This window comes from Magnolia sinica, chromosome 16 (genome assembly GCF_029962835.1).
Source record: "Magnolia sinica isolate HGM2019 chromosome 16, MsV1, whole genome shotgun sequence".
NCBI lineage: Eukaryota > Viridiplantae > Streptophyta > Magnoliopsida > Magnoliales > Magnoliaceae > Magnolia > Magnolia sinica.
The window spans coordinates 65,105,757-65,125,011 of NC_080588.1; the positions used below are offsets into that span (position 1 = coordinate 65,105,757).

The following is a 19,255-nucleotide window of genomic DNA, read 5'->3' on the forward strand; positions in this document are numbered from 1 at the left end:
GCCCTTGAAACCCTAGGAACGAATTCGAAAGCCCTAGAACACCTCTATACTCAAATCTCGATTACACCTCATAAATAAAGTATCACAACCGGAATTGGAAACAAATCCCGCACTCATGCAATTCTGCACGCACTCGATGGGACCTTCGATGACATTGAGTAGCAATACCAAAACGTTCTAGCAACCAATATGAATTTTTCTGATTTTTCCAATGACATCGACCACTGCTCAATGGCATCGAGTGGTCTGTAGATGGCATCAACAGACCTGTTACTTCCAGATTTAAGACATCAACAACAATTAGCATTGATGAACATTTGTTTTTAGCTGCCCACTTGGGGGAGCCAACGGGCAGCTAAGATTTTCCTAGTGGCAAAACATTCAGGCTATGCTGTCTGTCCACTAATCAGTAGAACTACAGTTTGTGAAAGCAGTGGATGGCTAAAAATATTTAGACATGTTCTTCGACACCTTTCTTTCATGTACGGTTCGAACAGTGGAATGCACTGACTTTTATCTGTAGCATCACAACAATGGGACCCACCTGATGCAACGCTTGGATCTCACATAATTGTCCTACATAGGGAGATGGGACTCTCTGATACATAAATGTCAGCTTGGCAATCTGAGGTCTACTGCCTCGACCAATCAGGTGCCCCCCTGCTTCCATTTGTTGGACCACCCATAGATCTACTTGTATGAATGGCTTCCCAGTGGGGCCCATCAAATCGCTACCATCAGGTGAAATTCTAATAAATTTAAGGTATCTGTGTATAGTCTCTACCATAATAAATACATATGTACATATATGTATACTCCATAATACACATGCAGCGCAGATGTTCATATGCCAGCTTCATAAGTTCTTTATTGATGCGTAAGCTTCCGAATGTATGTCATGGCACTCTGCATCCCATGAGAAATCTTTCAACATCGCATCCTTTATCTTCAGATTCCACCGAGTAGGGTCATTCTTCTGCAGAGACCCGATTAAGTTCAAACTTAAAAAATTCAATACTCCTAACTGGAAAAAAATAAAAATAAAAATCCTATTTGAGGGCCTGTTTGGTAGCAGCTTAAAATGAATTCATCTCATTTTAATTAACTGTAATTATGTATCAGAGTATATAAATCATCCATTATGAAGATTGTTTCCAATTGCTGGCAAAAAAAAATGATCTCTAATACATACAATTAACTAAAATGTGATGAACTCATTTTAAGTGGCTGCCAAACAACAAGACGATTTTGCTAATTTGATTAGCAGGTACACCTCAGCCTCTCTCTAGACCACCAGATGTTCCAAGCTGGCACATACAGTGATCAACGAAGCTGTCCATTAGAGGCCCCACTGTGCAGATACTCTGGCTCAAAAAGCAGGCCAGTTCATTCATCAGATGGCTAGCTGATCACAGCTTATAGAACTAGTGGAGAGGAACCTAACTTTTTTCTACCTGCACATTTTTGGACCACCTGATTCTGGGGCAGGGGCACATACACAGTGGGACACACCCTGACTGAGGGGTAAGATAATCGCATCCCTCTGCCATGTTGGCAGATGTGCCGGCATGTCGAGGACTGGGATACACACACATGTGGAATTAGCAAAAATCTTATAAATAAATGTCAAAGCAGCACCAAGAAAAGAAAAATAAAATGAATTCTTTTAGGAGGAGCCATACGATTTGATCAAGAGCTTGGCTAAGGGACATATTTGCAAAGGTAGAGAGGAGATACAGTGACACGTTTGTGCTCCCAAAATCGTGGTTCTCTGAATGCCTATGAAGAAATCACATGTGAGGATCAAGTCTTTCAAATCTTCGTGTTTGATACAGTGAATTTTCTGTGATTCCGTAGTTACCTTAAGGTGTAATCATTCAAGGTTATTGCAACTGGAGCAGCTCCGTACTTGATTGCCTTGAGCTGAATTTGGAGAATTACATGAGATCAATGGTCTCTAATGTAGAGAAAAGGAATGAAATAAGCATTAATGATTTTTCTAGGAAACTACCAAAGAGGAATTATAGGATCTTTGAACAAAAACTCTGCAAATCAAAGTCGGGTTTACAGTTCTGATGAGCAGGGCCCATGGTCTGGAGATAAAGGTCTGTTTCCCTCCACCATAGATGGATAATGCCTGAAAAATCTCCCAGACGAGACAATCATAACCTTGCGATTTTCGGCCTACAAATTAGATGCTTAAAAGAGAAACACAAAAGTGTTCACATTCGATGGAAAACAAAGTCCAAAGATTGGTGGATGGGATGTTCCAATCTGAGTCTTTTTTTTTTTTGTGGCCCAACCCATCCATGATGGTGCACAATAGACCAATGGTCTGGTTAATCGTACCACGGGCCCTACTTATTAAGTATTTAAAGCTTTGGGTCAAAGATCATATAATTTCTCACTACCAAAATGCCCGACTGGAATCCTAGACATAACTGCCGGAGTGAACTTTTGAAACCTAAATATGTAACAGGGTAATGTTGATTTCCCGAAGAGAAAAAAAAAACTAGTATTTGGTATGCAGCTAAGCTCCTGTTTGGAGTTCAATATGTGATTTTGCTCAACGTACTGGGACTTGTTGCACTGGATCATGAAAGGATTGGCACAAGATGATGTCGGATCCGGCAAGGACTAGGTGTGCTACACCTTCATTGTATTTGTTTACAAATCGTACATTTTCATCCTGCTCAAGAAACAGATACCAAAAATCATCAGGTTACAAACAAACATAAAACAAAAGCTCATTGCACTGTAAATCTGTATTTTACAGTGATGGCAAGCTTGTCGGTAAAAGCCATCTCTAATCATTGGTGTAGATTTTTATGATCACAGAGACTGAACACTTTCAAAAGACCCAAAGAAGATAACAAACCCATTCTTGACATTTTACCTTGAGTTCTTCTTGAAATGATTCCAATTCAGCATTAACACTTGGTGTTTTGCTAGCCCCCATGAAGACAAACTGATGATGTTATTGAAAAAATCAGGGTCCAAATATGAAAAGAAAACCATTTTTTTACAAAACTCATTTTTTGATTGACCATGGTGGAAAAAAATAACCTGAGCCCCCTTCCTCATAGCAAGCAAAACAGCTGCCTTCAGATTCTCCAAGTCAACATCTGAAACTTGGGAATAGATGCATCCGACCTGATAGATAATGTCAACATCAAAACTAGTAGCCTGCTAGCAGTATGGAAAGCAGAGATGAAATGAATATAACAGTAGTCATGAGAATGCTATCAAAGAAAAATAACTGAAAAGGGTACAGCAATAAGAAACAGATGTAATCAAACTGAGTGTAGAGCGCTGGAACTGCAGGAAACCATGGATGGCAGCATCAGATTTATCAAAAAAATTCAGTGAATAAGACAATGAGAAAGTTGAGAAGCCACCAATATAGAAAAGTCCTAACTGAAATCAATGAAGAGATTTTATTCATGATCAGGCCTCAAAAAGACACCTTGAGAAATTTTACATAGAAATGATTTTGGGGGAATTTTGGACATTCTTACAAAGTCAAAGGACATCTATGCCTTCAAGATGTTTGAAAAGATTCAATGTTTTTTTTTTTTGGCAGAAGGATTGGAAAATGATAAATGCGCTTGGCAGGTTATTTGGAATTTCGAATGGGGGCCAATGAACTGCTGATCGAAGTGAAATTTCAAGAAAAAAAATAAAAAATAAAATAACATTTTTAATTAAAAATTTTCTAAAAAATCCTCAAATTACCAAGAGTCACTAGATCAGGTTATATACATGTTGATTTTGTGTTTGGACACAAAGATTGCAACCGATTTGCGAAAAATTGGTAACTTTCAATTTTTTCCTAATTTTCCGTAGCTTGGCCATCTCCTCCAAATCTCAAAGTCGAAGCTCCAAATCCATGTTTTTTTCATGCCAAACATGAAGAATAATAGATTTGTAACCATTTCACACTAATTTAACATGATTTACAGAGAAAAAAAAAAAAAACATGGATCAAAAATCGAAAATGCTCACCGGATCAAACATCTAGGTATTATCGACACTACCTGTGTGGTGTTTTGTATCCCACAAGTGGGGTACAAGATATATCAGCTGATACCATCATACTGAAAACATTGGTTATTACACCTGGTTGAATACTTGCATTGGAGGATCACTTCATGTCTCTGAATTGAAAGACCATCATATTCAGACCATATTGACCGTGTACTAGTTTTGACTAATACATAGACTTGAGGTTATGTTGGGATTTCATAGTCCTAGTGTTGTGTGCTTTGGCTCACCCTATGAGCTTAAATTAGTGACTAACATATGGGTGTCATTGGGTGCATTTATTAGGATATGGTACAACAAATACATGCTCCAACATGGAATCCAATTGTTACCTCGAGGCACTGATTTGTGGGTTAATTAGCGATTAGACCATCCATCAAGTGGTTTTCTAGCTGAGCCGGACGATTAAAAGGTTTTTCATATTTAATAGAAGGTTTTTAACTGTTGATCTTTTGTTTTAACTGGAAAACCTGGTTTATCATGCTTGATGAGCATCTTGTGGTTAAAATCTTGTGGCCCACCTCTTATGCCAGCATGTGAGTCCAATTAAGAGTGGATGACACTAGAGAACAGAGCGAGTTGGTTAGTTTGGGTGCATAGATAAAGCAGGCATACAATTTTTTTATGGCAACATGCACCATAACTGGTGTTACCTCTGAAACCATAACTCTGCCTTATGGGGGTGGCAAGACTCGGAGAGCCTTGGTCGGATGGCATAAATCAGGGTATGATTTTTTGAAACTTGAAGAGGAACCTTATTAAGTTCTTTTGAAACCTGAAAATTTTCAAATTCTTATGCTTCCATGTTTTTCAAAAAATCACTGACAACAAGAAGTTCCCAAAAAAAGTTCATTTTATTGCTCATCCTGCAAATATAGATACAGTGGAGTGTTTCCATGCATATGCTATACTATTGTTTGATTCTCTTATGCAACCTGTAAAAATGATATCAATATTCCTCTAACCATTCAGAAAATATAAGACGTGTACTGTTTTTCTTTTCTTTTTTCCTTTCTTTTTCTTATTTATTTATTTTTACGGTAGCTATTGCTGCAGCATAAACATTGGCAACATCTTACTCCATTATATCACCATTGGAATCAAATGCATACTTGTTATGCAGAAGGCACATAATTTACCATACATAAAAATGTTGTTATGCACTGCTTACGATCACAGAAGATGTATCTCCAGAGAACCCAAGGCGCTGCTTCAATGCAATTTTGCAAACTGATTTTCCTTTCATATCGTCTGCAGAATACTTTGCTGGAAGAAATTTGTCTTTGGAAGGATCCCAGATGGTATCATCAAATCCATAAGGGGAAACCAACAACTTCTCCCTAGAACAAATGAAAAGGAGAAAAAACAAACAAGGAGACACCCAATAATAACGATCATAATAGTGAGAATCACACCCATAGAAATTTTGAAATAATTTATCTAGGAACTTCCTAGAAACCCATGTGCAGAATAGCGAATGTCACCCACTTGTGGATGGCTAATGTGGATTCCAATCCATGGCTCAAATTGCGAATGATTCTATCTTTTGAGTGAATGGATGACGCCACCACTACTTTATTGGAGTAGACAATTCCACCCTGCAGGTGCAAAACATGATAAAGATATACTATGATATTGAAGATTATCAATCATTTTGCTTTGTGATGGGCACAGAAATGTTTAAAGCACATATAAAAAAATGAAAAAATTGGGACAGCAGTTTCAATCCACGTCTATGTACATGAGCAAATATTCATAAAACATAAAGAAGTGGGAGGAGTATTTAGTGAAGTAAGCAATTGAATCATGAATCAAAGAAACACAAAACCGTTGAGCTGCAGCAAATCACCAAATGGGTGACTTTTATAACATGTACAACTCTTAAGCCATAGCATAGTAACTATTGAATCATTGATGAACCGTGATGGATGGCTATGATTATGCGTGCCCCAACTTACATGAAGATGATGGTTATGAGTGGTCACATAGGCTTTTCCCTCTTTAGCTCTTAGTCATTATGTGTTATAGCTGAAGTTTTTAATTAATATGCATGGCTTTGTATAAAAACATAAAGATTGTAAGATTTTTTTTTTTTTTTTTTTTTTTTGTAAAAAAAAAAACAATGTCAGACGGAAGGAGGAAAAGTACAATGTTACCTATTTATAAGAACAAAGGAGACATAGAGGCTGCAGTAACTATCGTGGGATTCTCAGGGGTTTCAACACCCGGTCAAGGGTTCGAGTATCCATAGTGGTGAAATTCCACTAGCATGAGTGTGTGGGGGTGTGTGTGCATGTGTTTTAAAAATTAAAAAATTAAAAAAGAAAAAAAAAAAAAAAAAAAAAAAAATATTGTGGGATTAAACTTACGAGCCATATAATGATTGTTTGGGAGAGAATGATAGAGAAAAGACTAAAGCATGAGCTGAATGTATCAAAAAATCAGTTTGGCTTCATGCCTGCAGAGGTCTACAACTAAAGCTATTTTCATACTTGGACAATTGAAGGAGAAATACAAGGAAAGAAGGATCTCCACAGTCTTTGTTGACTTAAGGAAAGCATTCGATAGGGTCCCTAGAGAGTTAATCTAGTAGGTGTTGGGAAATATAGGAGTCTCAAGAGGATATATTGACATTGTTACGGATGTATGAAGAAGCGATAACAAATGTGAGGACCTCTAATGGAGAGACAAGTGAGTTCCCAATTACTGTAGGCTTACACTAAGGGTCATCATTGAGCCCATACCCTTGTGCATTGGTATGGATGAGAGAACATGGCATTTGCAAGAGATCCCATGATGCAGGGACATGTGATGACCTAACCCTAGATGCATGTATAATCAGGTTAAAGAATATTCAAATAAATACACCAATTAACTAATTGTTTCCAATCAAAGGGATTAGGTAAATCTCAACACAATGATGAGGTTATTTCGTCAAGATCATGCCCCTTAACATAAGATCACGTAAACAATAAAAAGGGAGGACCTCGGGATATGAGGATATCCCAGATCTAGCATAAGTCAGTCCACGATTAAGCTTGGATCTGATTCTATTGACTAACAATTCCTCTTTTCCATTCGAACTAGAAAGGAGATATTCAAAGAGGAACGAAAGGGGTGAAGGATGAGGGGTTCGAGATGAAGAAGGTATAGGTCCTTTTGTCGTCAAAAGAAGAGAAGGATGATTCTTACCTTTTCCTGCACCTTGAAGATCTTAGAAAGAGGAAAACCTGAAATCGGGGTGGAATCGTCAACACCCAAGGGTCAATCCTGAAACCCTGATCTCTTAAATAAAGAGGAAGAAAAGAGATGAATTTTTATTCATTCAATAATAATGAAAATAGGGTTTCTCACAACATATATATAAGCTATGGAAAAAGTAAAAGTACACTAAAGCCCCTGAAAACAAGAAAATAACAAAAAAAATGAAAAATGAAAAATAAAGAAAGTGCAATAAAGCCCCTTAAATAAGGAAAAGAACAAAAAAAAAAAAAAAAAAAAAAGCCTAAAACTAAAACACTCATGTGGTAGGGTGTAAAATCCGACCCATGGATCTATGGTTAGGGTGCAGTCATGCCGCTCTTGCACTCGTAGCGCGTCAGAAAATGGGTCCGATGAACTCAACGTCCATCCACATCAACTCCTCCGCTCCGGTACTCTGTCGATGACGCCTCCTCCTCTGGTACACTCTAAATAGTGCACCACTGATGTCCGCATTATCCCATGAGGTATGTTGTTTGCAAATGATAGCTTTTGTTAACAAGATAAGAGAGGGCGTAAACAAAAAAGCTATATTTGTGGAGGTATGCTTCAAAATCTAAAGTATTTAAAATTAGTCAAACTAAGCAAAGTGTATGTGGTGCAATTTTAGTAATAATAGGAGTGAAAATGAGAAATTTCCAAAATGCCCACTTTCAATAGCTCGGGTCAATAATTCACGAGATTGGAGAAATTCAAAAGGATGTTGCCCATAGAATTCAAGATGGGTGGAATTCAAGATGGGTGGAAGAAATGGAGATGTGCCTCTAGAGTTTTATGTCATCGTTGTCTACCATTCAAACTAAAAGGGATTTTTTTTAAAAGGATAGCTATATGACCAGCCATGCGTTATGGGAAGAATGTTGGGCAATTAACAAACTACTTGTTCATATGATGATTGGCAAGAAGGAATGCATTCAAGGGAACGTAGGAGTATCACTGATAGGTAATAAGATGAGGGAAAGTAGAATTAGATGGTTTGGTCATGTGAGACCAAGAACTCTGCCAGTTGGAAGGAGTGAGTTGGTACAAGTTGAAGGCTCTAAAAGGACAAGAAGAAGGCCCAAAAAGACATGGAAGGAGGTAGGAAATACTTGATGAACTGTGCTCTAACTGAAGGTTTGGCCCTTGATAGAGTAGAATAGCATAAAAGAACTCATGTATCCAACCCCAATAAGTTGGGATAAAGCTTAAATGTTGATTATGATGATGAGCTTTATGTAACTTATGCAAAGGGGTGTTTTATCATTTCACAAACATTACAAAAGCCCTGATAAAATGAGAGAGTAGAGTGGACGTCCCTAATCCTTGAGCCCTCACTTTCTTTTCTTCTTTACTTATCTTCTCTTTCTCCCAACCTTTTCGTAGAACAATAACAAAGCCAGATCTCATTTGAGCTAACATTAGTTGTTATTCCACAAAACTCTTCTTTGGAGAGCTTCTGACTTCATGATGATTTTCACTGGAGACTGAAGACAGGTGATGAAGGCTTGACAACACAGCTTTGCTGAAAATAATCCTACCTCCTAGGGAAAGCTCTCCAAGATGCGAGTCTGAACTGGAACCTCTCTACCAACCCGTTCTTACTATTGGGATTCCCAAATGATTTAGATTATCAACAACTACCTTACATATGATATCATTTGCTATTTCAGATAGACATGTAGATCTGCCAGATGCGCTACTTCCGCCCCGAGCCCTAGGCGTTGCTCCGCCACCAGGATATCTATCCTAACATTCTTCTTTGGGCCACTAGGGGTGTGTGTGTGCGTGCGTCCACGTGAGCGTGTTTGCATGTGGTCCACACTTATGCTTTTGGTAATAGGATAGTACAAAAGCAAAATGTAGGGAAAAAAAGGTCCATCCATTGTAGGCATGTGTTTGTTGTTTCTTTTCAAACTCGATTAAATATTGTGGATTGAGCAATTCAATAATATAGATAAGAAGAAAAATAGAAGACAACCATAATGTGTGGGACAATCAAGCTTGGGGAGCATTCTTCTTGAAATAATGAGTTTTTTTAATTATGAGGTGCATCCTTCTTGCATTAAGAAACATTCCATATGCAGCAGACAACCCAAAGCAGCAGCTTTGGATTTCCTTTGCAGTATCCAATCCGATTCTATTGTAATAAGAGTGAATTGGACAGTGTAGACTTCAGGTCTCAATTTGAGCAGCGTGATTGTAAATTCCTGTAGATGAATTAGCCAGAACTGCAATTACAACATTTTGGTTGAGACTACAAACTGCTGTTGTTAAGTCGTTCATCACTGGTAGCCTTTTCCATCCATGACAAGTTGTCCTTGGTCTCTGAAGAATATCAGTAAATTTACCTGCTGGAAGATTTTTAAATTAACATCTTCTGGTTGAATCCATACAGACGTCAGCATTTTCTTGAGATCTTTTCCAAATCAAAATCCTTATCCTATATTGTTGAGAAGTGACATTAAAAGGGCTTTCTTGTAAAACTAGCTCTATAAGGTCTTTTTTTGCAATGTGAGTACTAGTAGGGTGTTATTAGTATTTTTTTCAAAGTTGCTTATATAAATAATAGGGGGCCGATGCACCTGGGGTTAAGCTCTCCAAAACTCTCCTTTTCTCCTTCTTTTCTTCCTCTTCTCTTCTTTTCTTCTCTCCTTTTTCATCTCTCTTGCTAGTTCTCTTCCTTTTATTTCTTCTCGGTATCAAAGCACCTGCATTTTTTCTATGTTGATTGGAGGTTTCTTGGATGGGACCCACTGCTGACATCATCATGCCATACATGTGATGTCAGCAATACACCCTACGATGGTCCCATGAAGAAGAAAAGTACAGGATTTTAAAGAGAATGATTTTAGAAGAATTACGGTAATTTTTTTTCAGGAACTTTAAGTATTTGGTGGCATTTAACTTGAAATAGAGAAGTCTCAAAAAAGAGGGCCAACTCAGCTTTGTGGGTGCCTTTTTCCTGAGAGATTTTTTGTGGAACTTTTCCACATTGATTTGATATGGTCGACCTGTTGCCACCTCTAGAAATCATCTCATTCCGTTGAGATTTGAGAGATTTATGATGATATTTGTGAAGGAATGGTGTCATACAACCCTTTTTTGTCAAACTTTTTATCTATCTTTTTTGTTGAGCCTCTTTGAAATTCTACATAGTACTTTCACTATACTTTGGAGAATATGAGTTGTTTTAAATGAAATACACCGGCTGGATATTAAGGAAGAAGGGGGAGGGGTATTTTCTGAAGAAGACCAGCAAAGGCATATCTAAATGCAGGTAGTCTACTGTAAGTTTCAAAAGGAAGAAGAAATTAAGTGCAAACAAAGATCAAGGGCACCATGGCTTTAAAAGGGTGACTAAAATACATGCTTCTTCCATAGTAGCATTGCTAGTGCAAGAGTTGGCACCAATTGGATCAGCAGCTTGATGATCACAGGGTTAGAGAGGAGGATACAATTTGTTTGTCAATTGTTCATTTCTACTCAAAGTTACTAGCTTGCAAAGAGAGGAGAAGGCCTTTGTTAGATAACTTGTCATTTTGGTCTTTATCTCCTGTGGATAGGGATTCACTAGAAAGGCCAGTTTCGGAAGAAGAAATCAAAGCTGCTATTGACTCCTTGGGTAGAGATAAGGCCCCAAGACTGGATAACTATCCAATTGCCTCATGAAGTTTTTTGGGAGGTTCTTAAGAAAGATGTGATGGAATTTGTGAAAGAGTTCTTCGATACAGGCAGGCTTGCAAAAGGGATGAGAGCCTCTTTCATCGCAATCATCCCCAAGAAAGAGGGAGCTAAGACTAAATATTTTCATCCAATCAGTTTAACAGGTAGCCCATACAAGATTTTAGCTAAAAATTTTGCCTCCAAATCCAAGTCAGTGCTAGCTTCGGTCATATCAGAGAGTCAAGGAGCATTTGTTGCAAATAGACAAATATTAGATTGCGCCTTACTTGCACATGAATGCATTAATTCAAGACACAAAGGAAGAAACCAGACATAGAGAAGGCCTATGATAACATGGACTAGAGGTTTCTTGAATACATGTTAAAAACGATTGGTTGCAGAAACAAATGGATTCTACGTATTCGTGAATGCTTCTCACTTCTTTTTCACTCTTGGTTAATGGTTCACCAAAAGGTTTTTTCAAGGCCTCGAGGGGTTTAAGGCAAGGAAACCCACTCTCTCATCTTCTATTCATAGTGGTAGTGGAAGCTTTAAGTAAAATGCTAGAGAAAGGTCAAGAAGTGGGACTTATAGATGGGTTTAAAGGAACACAAGGTCAGGGAAACATCTCTCATTTACAATTTGCGGACGATACTATTCTCTTTTGCAAGGCAGAGATTGCAATGGTGGATAACCTAAGAAAAATTTTGGGGTGCTTTGAAGAGGTGTCAGGCTTAAAGATCAATGTGGAAAAGAGTGAAATGCTAGGCATTAGGATTTCCAATGAAGAGGTACAGGCCTTTGCGAGCATGTTAGGATGTGGGGTTGGGGTTTTTCCGTCATTCTACTTGGGCCTTCCATTGCATAGGAAAACTGGCCAAACATTTGTGGAGTAAGGTGATTGAAAGGTTTGAAACAGTGTTTCAAATAGCGCCCGTAGCGTAGCGGTAGCGTACGCTACGTAGCGTAGCGTGGCCGTAGCACTACGTAGCGTCCCAAATAGCGTAAATCCCCAGTAGCGTACGCTACAAGGGTCGTAGCGTATGCTACAGCTACGTAGCGCGTAGCATCCGTAGCGTAAGCTACAAGGTATTTTTTTACTATTTTATTATTTTTATTATTTTTTTCATGTTTTCTTTGTTTCTAATGTTGAGGAATGTGACACTTTTATTATACTTGACACTTTTAACCTATGGGATTTTTATTTCTTTTCATAGTTGTGACTTGTGGTTTCAATTAGACTATTAATTAAAGTGGTTTGTTTAGAAAGTTGTTGATGTGATAATTATTTGATTTGGCTTATATATGTGGATTGACTTTTGATAAATGATAACTAATAACTTTTTTGAACATGCTTATAATTGAAAAAATGAATCATATTTTGGGCATTTTTATATTTTTTTTCATTTTTTTCACTACTTATTATATTTGTCCTATTTTTAAATTAAAAAATAGAAGTATCGTGTAGCTTACGCGACACGCTACGTATTTACGCTACACGCTATAGAGGGCAGAGCGCTACGCATCACGCTACCGCTATTTAAAACACGGGTTTGAAAGAAAGTTATCCACGTGGAAAAGTCGCCATTTATCTCTAGCAAGTCACATTATGCTTATCAAAACGGCACTTTCCAATCTCCCACTTTACTTTATGTCTCTTTTTAAATGCCCGAAGACAATTCTGGACAAGTTAGAAAATTTGAGATGTGACTTCCTATGGCAAGGGGCAGAGAAGAAGCATAAATTTTCACTTGCTTAAGTGGGAAGAGGTATGTAAACCTTTGTCTAAAGGCAGAGTAGGCATTAGAATATTGGAAGATGTGAATCCGACACTTCTAGGAAATGGTAATGAAGATCTAGATCGAAAGCAAGCAAGTTGTGGAGAGAATACTTGTTTCTAAATATTGTGTTGAAGGAAGGGGATTGTAAGAATATTGCGTATATGACTGCCATGGGTTATCATTAGTTGTAATATACTATGTATAGAGAAACTCTAAATAGGTTTCCTTGTTTAGACTTGTAGAGTAGTTATTTAAACCCAACTTTGGGTTGAAGCAATATAGAAAAATATCAAGGAGAATTTTCCAAAATCTTGTTCTATTATGGTATCAAAGCTAGGTTTCTAAGAGCACTGTTGTGATCTTCATCATCGCCGCTGGCCAAAGATCATCGTCGCAATCCAGCCATCTGGAGCCTGCGCATCTCTGCAATCGAGTACCACCGAATCTACAATGTCATCCGATTGCCGGCAAAATATATCGTCGGCGCCAGGACCCACCACTATTTCCAGCACCGACCCATCATTTCCATTGATTCTGGCAGCTTCCTCTATAAAATCTGCTACAATATCTGCTGCAATATCTGTTGATATTCCTCCTCACCGCACCATCATCTGGGCTGCCATTATTAGCTCTGGTCAGCCACGCCAGAGCACGACCCCCTGTAGCGAAACCCCATCTCTACTCCCCTGCCATCCCATCTCTACCATTCGGCACCATCTCCAACACGCCCTTACCGCTGTTCGCAGAGATCTCTAAAGTTCATCTCAGATCCCTATATTGCTGTTCACGCGCTGTGGGCCATTTGATTGTTATCTACCGCATCTTCCATCCTTGGGTAGGGTTTGTGACGGACCTCTCCTCTGCAAGTGTTATCTCTGCCACGCATAGAGGCATCATTGGCAGTCGCCAAATCCGGTCCAACACCCGTCTCTGCATTACCAGAAATCATCGGTACACTTATTCTCCATGTTTATATATATATATATATACACGGAAACGCTCACCTGCGAACCAGTTCGTACGTACTACATACGAACTTTTTTGAGAACCTATCATAGGTGATGTGGATCCAAAATCTGAACCGTTCATGTGAAGCAGCACCTCGTGAAACCCCCCAGGACCAAGTTTTACTTTGATCTAAAACTTTGATGGGCCATGAAAAATGAAAACAGTTTCCTCCCTTGATTTGCATTTCTCTTTGCTATGGCCCACCAGAATTTTAGATCAGGGTGAAAATTTGTCACATGAGGTTTCATGGGATTCCGCATCACATGGACCGTTCAGACTAGACATCCATGACACACGTGCAAAGGTGCGCACGTGCGTAGGTGCACAGGGGAGCATGACTCTATATATATATATATATTTGCATCCATGAATCTCTCCAATAAGATTGAAACTATCCGTGTTAAGTTGGATAGGAAAAAATTTTCCCTGTGGCAATTTCAATTCAAGCATTTTCTAGTAGGAAAGAATCTCTACGACTATGTGGATGGTTCTATGGACAAACCAAATGATGAAAAGGAACTCCTACCTTGGACCACAAATAATTGGAAGATGGTCACATGGATCCTAGACAATTTTGAGAGCAACATTGCAATTAACCTCACATCATTTGAGATAGCATCCGAAATATGGACTTACTTGAAAATGTAGTATCAACAATCAAATCACGCCCGTCGCTATCAGGTAGATTATGAGCTGTCAAAATTAGAACAAGGAACTCTGAGTATAGAAGATTTCTATTCTAAACTTACCACCCTTTGGCATGAGATTCAACTTATGGATCCAGTTATTCCCACTGCGGCAGTAGAGACGGTGAAGATGCTTCGCGACACAAGTAAATTGATGCAATTTCTATATAAACTCCGTCCGGAGTTTGAGCCAACTCAGGCCACTCTGATGAACCGACCTCAACTTCCATCTGTTGAGGCAGCTCTATCTAATTTGATGGCAGAAGAGACACGTTAGAAAACCCTTGCTTCCATGAGAGAGATTGTTCCTGATGCTGCCCTCATCACTCGCAATTTTTCAGGAAAGTCACGAGACATGTTGAAAATTAAATGTTTTGAGTGTAATGGATTTGGTCATGTGGCTACTCGTCGTCCCAACAAAAAAGCAACTCTGAATTCCTCTAGACTAAGTACTCTATTTTGTCGATACTAAAAACAAGAAGGATATGATATAGCCAATTGCCTGACTCGCCCTCCTCTACCCCCTCACTACTAGCGACATATACGTGCATTTCTGGCCTCCTCTACTGAGAAGCTTGACTCATCATCCATGGCCCTATCGGTGCAGACTAATCTGCTTTCCCCCGAACAAATTCAGCAAATCCTCCAAGTGATGGGTTCTTCGGGTTCAATAGGTAATATTGATCCTAGAAATCGTTGGTATATTGACTCAGAGGCATCTAATCATATGACTGGAGACCTTTCTTATCTGATTGATTGTGTCTCATATAGAGGAGTGGGTTCCATCTATACTGCGGATGGAAACTATTTATCTATCTCTCATATCGGGTCCTTGAAAGTCTCACCTTCATCATCTCTAAATTTCTTCCTTTGCAAAGTGTTTTATGTTCCTAAATTATCTGCCAACTTGGTTTCAGTTGCTCAACTAGTGGAAAATAACTGTTTGATTTTGTTTTCTCAATCTGTTTGATTCATAGAGGATCTGGAAACAAGGAAGCTGATTGGGAAGGGCCATAAGAGACGAAGGTTGTTCACTTTGGAGTTCGATCCTGGGGTCGTCTCATCTAGTTGTTTTTTTCTTCCATCTTCTCATGATATTTCTTTTGCTAATAAATACTGGAAACTTTGGCATAGTCGTTTAGGGCATCCCAATTCTAAGAACATGCTTTTCTTATTTAGATATGGTCTTTTGAATGATGAAATAAATATTAGCCTCATTTCCATTGATATGAACTATGTTAGTTGCAAAGTATGTAAATCTACTGCATTGCACTTTTCATTGAGTAACTCTCGTACTCATAATCTGTTTGATCTCGTTCATACTGATGTTTGGGGTCCATCTCCCATCATGGCTCCTGGTGGTTCGTTGTATTACATCGTCTTTGTGGATGATTTTTCAAGGCACACTTGGATTTATTTCATGAAGCACAAGTCTGAAGCATTCAGACAATTTTCATCATATGTGGAGACCCAACTTGCAAAGAAAATTAAAGTTCTACAATCTGACTCTAGGGGAGAGTATATGTCTTACGAGTTTGAAACTTTTCTACGTTCGAATGGTACTATACATCAGCGAACGTGTCCTCACACACCGGAACAGAATGAAGTAGCAGAACGCAAGAATCAGCACATTATTGAGGTTGCAACCACCATGATGGAATATGCACGTGTCCCAAAATTTCTTTGGAAGCAAAATCAACAGTTGTGTATCTGATCAATCGATTACCTTCTAGTGTTTTGGCCAACCGAAAAACTCCCACGTTCTTTCTTCATGACAAAGATCCAGATTATAGTCGGTTAAGAGTGTTTGGATGCATTGCTTTTGTTCATCTTCCAGAGCGAGAACAAGATAAGCTCAGCCCAAGAGCGGTTAAATGTGTATTTCTTGGATATAGGGGGCATCAGAAAGGGTATCGTTGTTATGATCCATGTGCTCGTCGTGTTCGTGTGTCTAGACATGTCACATTCTTTGAAAATTTACTATATTATAAAGTTGTCTATTCATCTCCATCAATTACCATTGTTCCATCTTCCATTTCTCATATGTCCTCTTTTGAAGAAAATCATTCTATGCCTCCTTCCTCTCCTCCTCTACAAGTGTACCAACGTCATGTGAAGCTTCTCTCTTGGGTCCTCTCCCACAGTTGCTCCTGCTTCCGATCAGGTGTCCTCTTCTCCTATAGCGCAGGTAACTGTCCCGCCTTCCACTGAGATCTAATTACGTTGTTCCAATCGTCCGTCTATTGCTCCCTGTCGATTAAATCTTTTTGCCTCTCATCATGCCTTGTTTTCTAGATTAGATTCCTTGGTTATCCCTACTTCTTATTCTCAGGCATATACACAACCATGTTGGGTAAAGGCCATGGATGATGAGATTCAGGCACTCGAGGAGAATGCTACTTGGACACTGGTTCCATTACCTGAGGGGAAGCAAGTGATAGGTAGCAAATGGGTAGATACTATGAAATTAAAATTTGATGGGAGCTTAGATCGATACAAAGCTCGGTTAGTGGCCCAGGGCTATAAACAAGATTATGGAGTTGATTATAATGAGACATTCGCTCCAGTGGAAAAAATGAAAACGGTCTGCTCCTTGATCGCTATAAGTTCTTCTAAAGGTTGGCAACTCAGTCAATTCGATGTCAAGAATGTTTTTCTCCGTGGGAATCTCAAAGAAGAAGTTTACTTGAAGCAACCTCCCGATTATAAGTCCAAAGATCCACGCTTAGTTTGCAAGCTATCAAAAGCTTTATATGGGGCTGAAACAAGCACCAAGAGCGTGGTTTGAAAATTTTCATCAGGTGTTAACCTCAGCAGGCTATTCTCAAAGCCAATATGACTCATCCTGTTTATTTTCAAATCCGATTCAGGTCTTGTCGCTTTATTGGTCTATGTTGCTAATAATCTCATCACAGGCAATGACGTGCAAGGTATTGTCGATCTTAAATCATTACTTCACTCCTCGTTTCATATGAAGGACATGGGGCCATTAACATATTTTTTGGGTCTTGAAATTTCTCGTAATGCTAGAGGTTATCTCATGAGTCAACGGAAGTATACTTGTGAATTGATCAAGCAATTAAACCTTATGGATAACAAGACCTATGAGACTCATCTGGAATTAAATATCAAGTATGGGAAAGATGATGGAGACCTTCTCTCAGATGTTACATCCTACAGGCAGCTGGTGGGGAGCTTAGTCTATCTCATTATGTCTCGTCCTGATATCTCATATGTACTTCATGTTGTTAGTTAGTTTGTTGAGGCACCTTGCACATTGCATATGACGACAGTTCATCGCATTATTCGATACCTTCGAGATACCCTCAATCAGGCAATTCTCTTTCCATCATCGCATGATCTACAATTATCCACTTACTCTGACATAGACTGGGCAGGTTGTCCCATTTCAGGCCGGTCCACTACTGACTATTGTATTTTCTTGGGACAATCATTGGTTAGTTGGAAGTGTAATAAGTAAACCACAGTATCTAGATCCAGCATAGAAGCCGAATACCGTGCAATGCCAGAGGCATGTGGTGAAATTACTTGGTTCAAGGGATTGTTGACAGATCTTGGGATTCATTTGTCTTTGTCGACTCCATTACATGCTGACAACCTAAGTGCTATTCAGTTGGCTTCCAATCCAGTATTTCACGAGCGCACTAAACACATTGAAGTTGACTGCCACTATGAGAGAGACAAATACACAGCTGGAATCATTTCTCTTCCCCATGCAACATCAGAACTACAACTTGCTAATTTCTTTACCAAAACTATGACCTCATCACGTCATAGGTTTCTTCGTGGCAAACTGATGTTGGTTCATTATCCCACATCAGTTTGAGGGGAGGTATGAGAATATTGTGTATATGACTGTCATGGATTATCATTAGTTGTAACATACTATATATAGAGAAGCTCTAAATAGGTTTCCTTGTTTAGAATTGTAGAGTAGTTATTTAAACCCAACTTTAGGTTGAAGCAATATAGAAAAATATCAAGGAGAATTTTCCAAAATCTTGTTCTATCAGGGAGATCAAGACAGCCTCATATTATGGAGCTTCAGGTATTTGGAAAGCCATTAATTCAATTGCTCCTTTGTTCAATCATGGTGTGGTCTTCTCTCTCAGGAATGGGTCGCGTATTCGCTTATGGGAGTAGTCTTGGTGTGGAGAAAGGCCTTTGGAGGTAAATTTTCCATCCTTGGCAAGGTTAGCACCCATGAGGAATATCTCAATTGCCAATTGTTTCTCCCATACAAATGGCGGAGGAGCATGGTGTTCCCCATGTCGAAGAGCCTTAGGCCCTTAACAGACGATGAGGCAACAGATCTAGCAATTCTTTTGGGGCTGCTCCACAACATTCATCCTTCTCCGGCTATTCAAGATCAATGGGTATCTAAGAGATCATTGAATGGAAGATTTTCAATCGGGTTCTACATGATGCTTAGGAAACCGTCAACTTCGAGCTCACCAAAAAAATTTCATGCATTCTGGTTCTATGGGGCACCCCCCATGGTGGCATTTTTTGCTTGGCTAGTCAATCGAAACAGAATCTTAACCATAGATAATCTCCAGAAAAGATTAATGGTCCTTCCCAACATTTGTCTATTGTGTATGAGCGATGTAGAGTCTATAGATCACATCCTTTTCATTGCTCATTTATGCAACATGTATGGAACATGTTCCTACAAGCATTTGGTTCTCGGTGGGCCATGCCTCAATCAGTCACTGAGTTATTTTGGGTGTGGCATGGAAGTCCAATGCCACAGGTTTTGCTTCTGACATGGCGCCTCGTCTCACTAGCAGTCCTGTGGAATATTTGGAG

At 39.0% G+C, this 19,255-nt stretch overlaps 1 protein-coding gene across 5 annotated transcripts in view; it reads right to left on the minus strand.

Moving 5' to 3' along the window:
• Positions 1-545: 545 nt before the first annotated feature.
• The window catches only part of LOC131228515 (probable starch synthase 4, chloroplastic/amyloplastic), a 57,353-nt gene continuing 38,643 nt past the window's right edge, over positions 546-19,255 (minus strand). For 4 of the 5 annotated variants that reach the window (XM_058224208.1, XM_058224207.1, XM_058224210.1 and 1 more), the window contains exons 13-20: positions 5,533-5,642; positions 5,216-5,384; positions 3,067-3,153; positions 2,897-2,968; positions 2,576-2,689; positions 1,862-1,923; positions 1,683-1,779; positions 546-976 (exon numbers count right to left, since the gene is read on the minus strand). In XM_058224208.1, coding sequence (XP_058080191.1) covers positions 857-976; positions 1,683-1,779; positions 1,862-1,923; positions 2,576-2,689; positions 2,897-2,968; positions 3,067-3,153; positions 5,216-5,384; positions 5,533-5,642 — 831 coding nt within the window. In that variant the 3' untranslated portion in view covers positions 546-856. Of the gene's footprint in view, positions 977-1,682; positions 1,780-1,861; positions 1,924-2,571; positions 2,690-2,896; positions 2,969-3,066; positions 3,154-5,215; positions 5,385-5,532; positions 5,643-19,255 lie in introns of all 5 variants that reach the window. The other variant, XR_009162993.1, reaches the window with a different exon arrangement.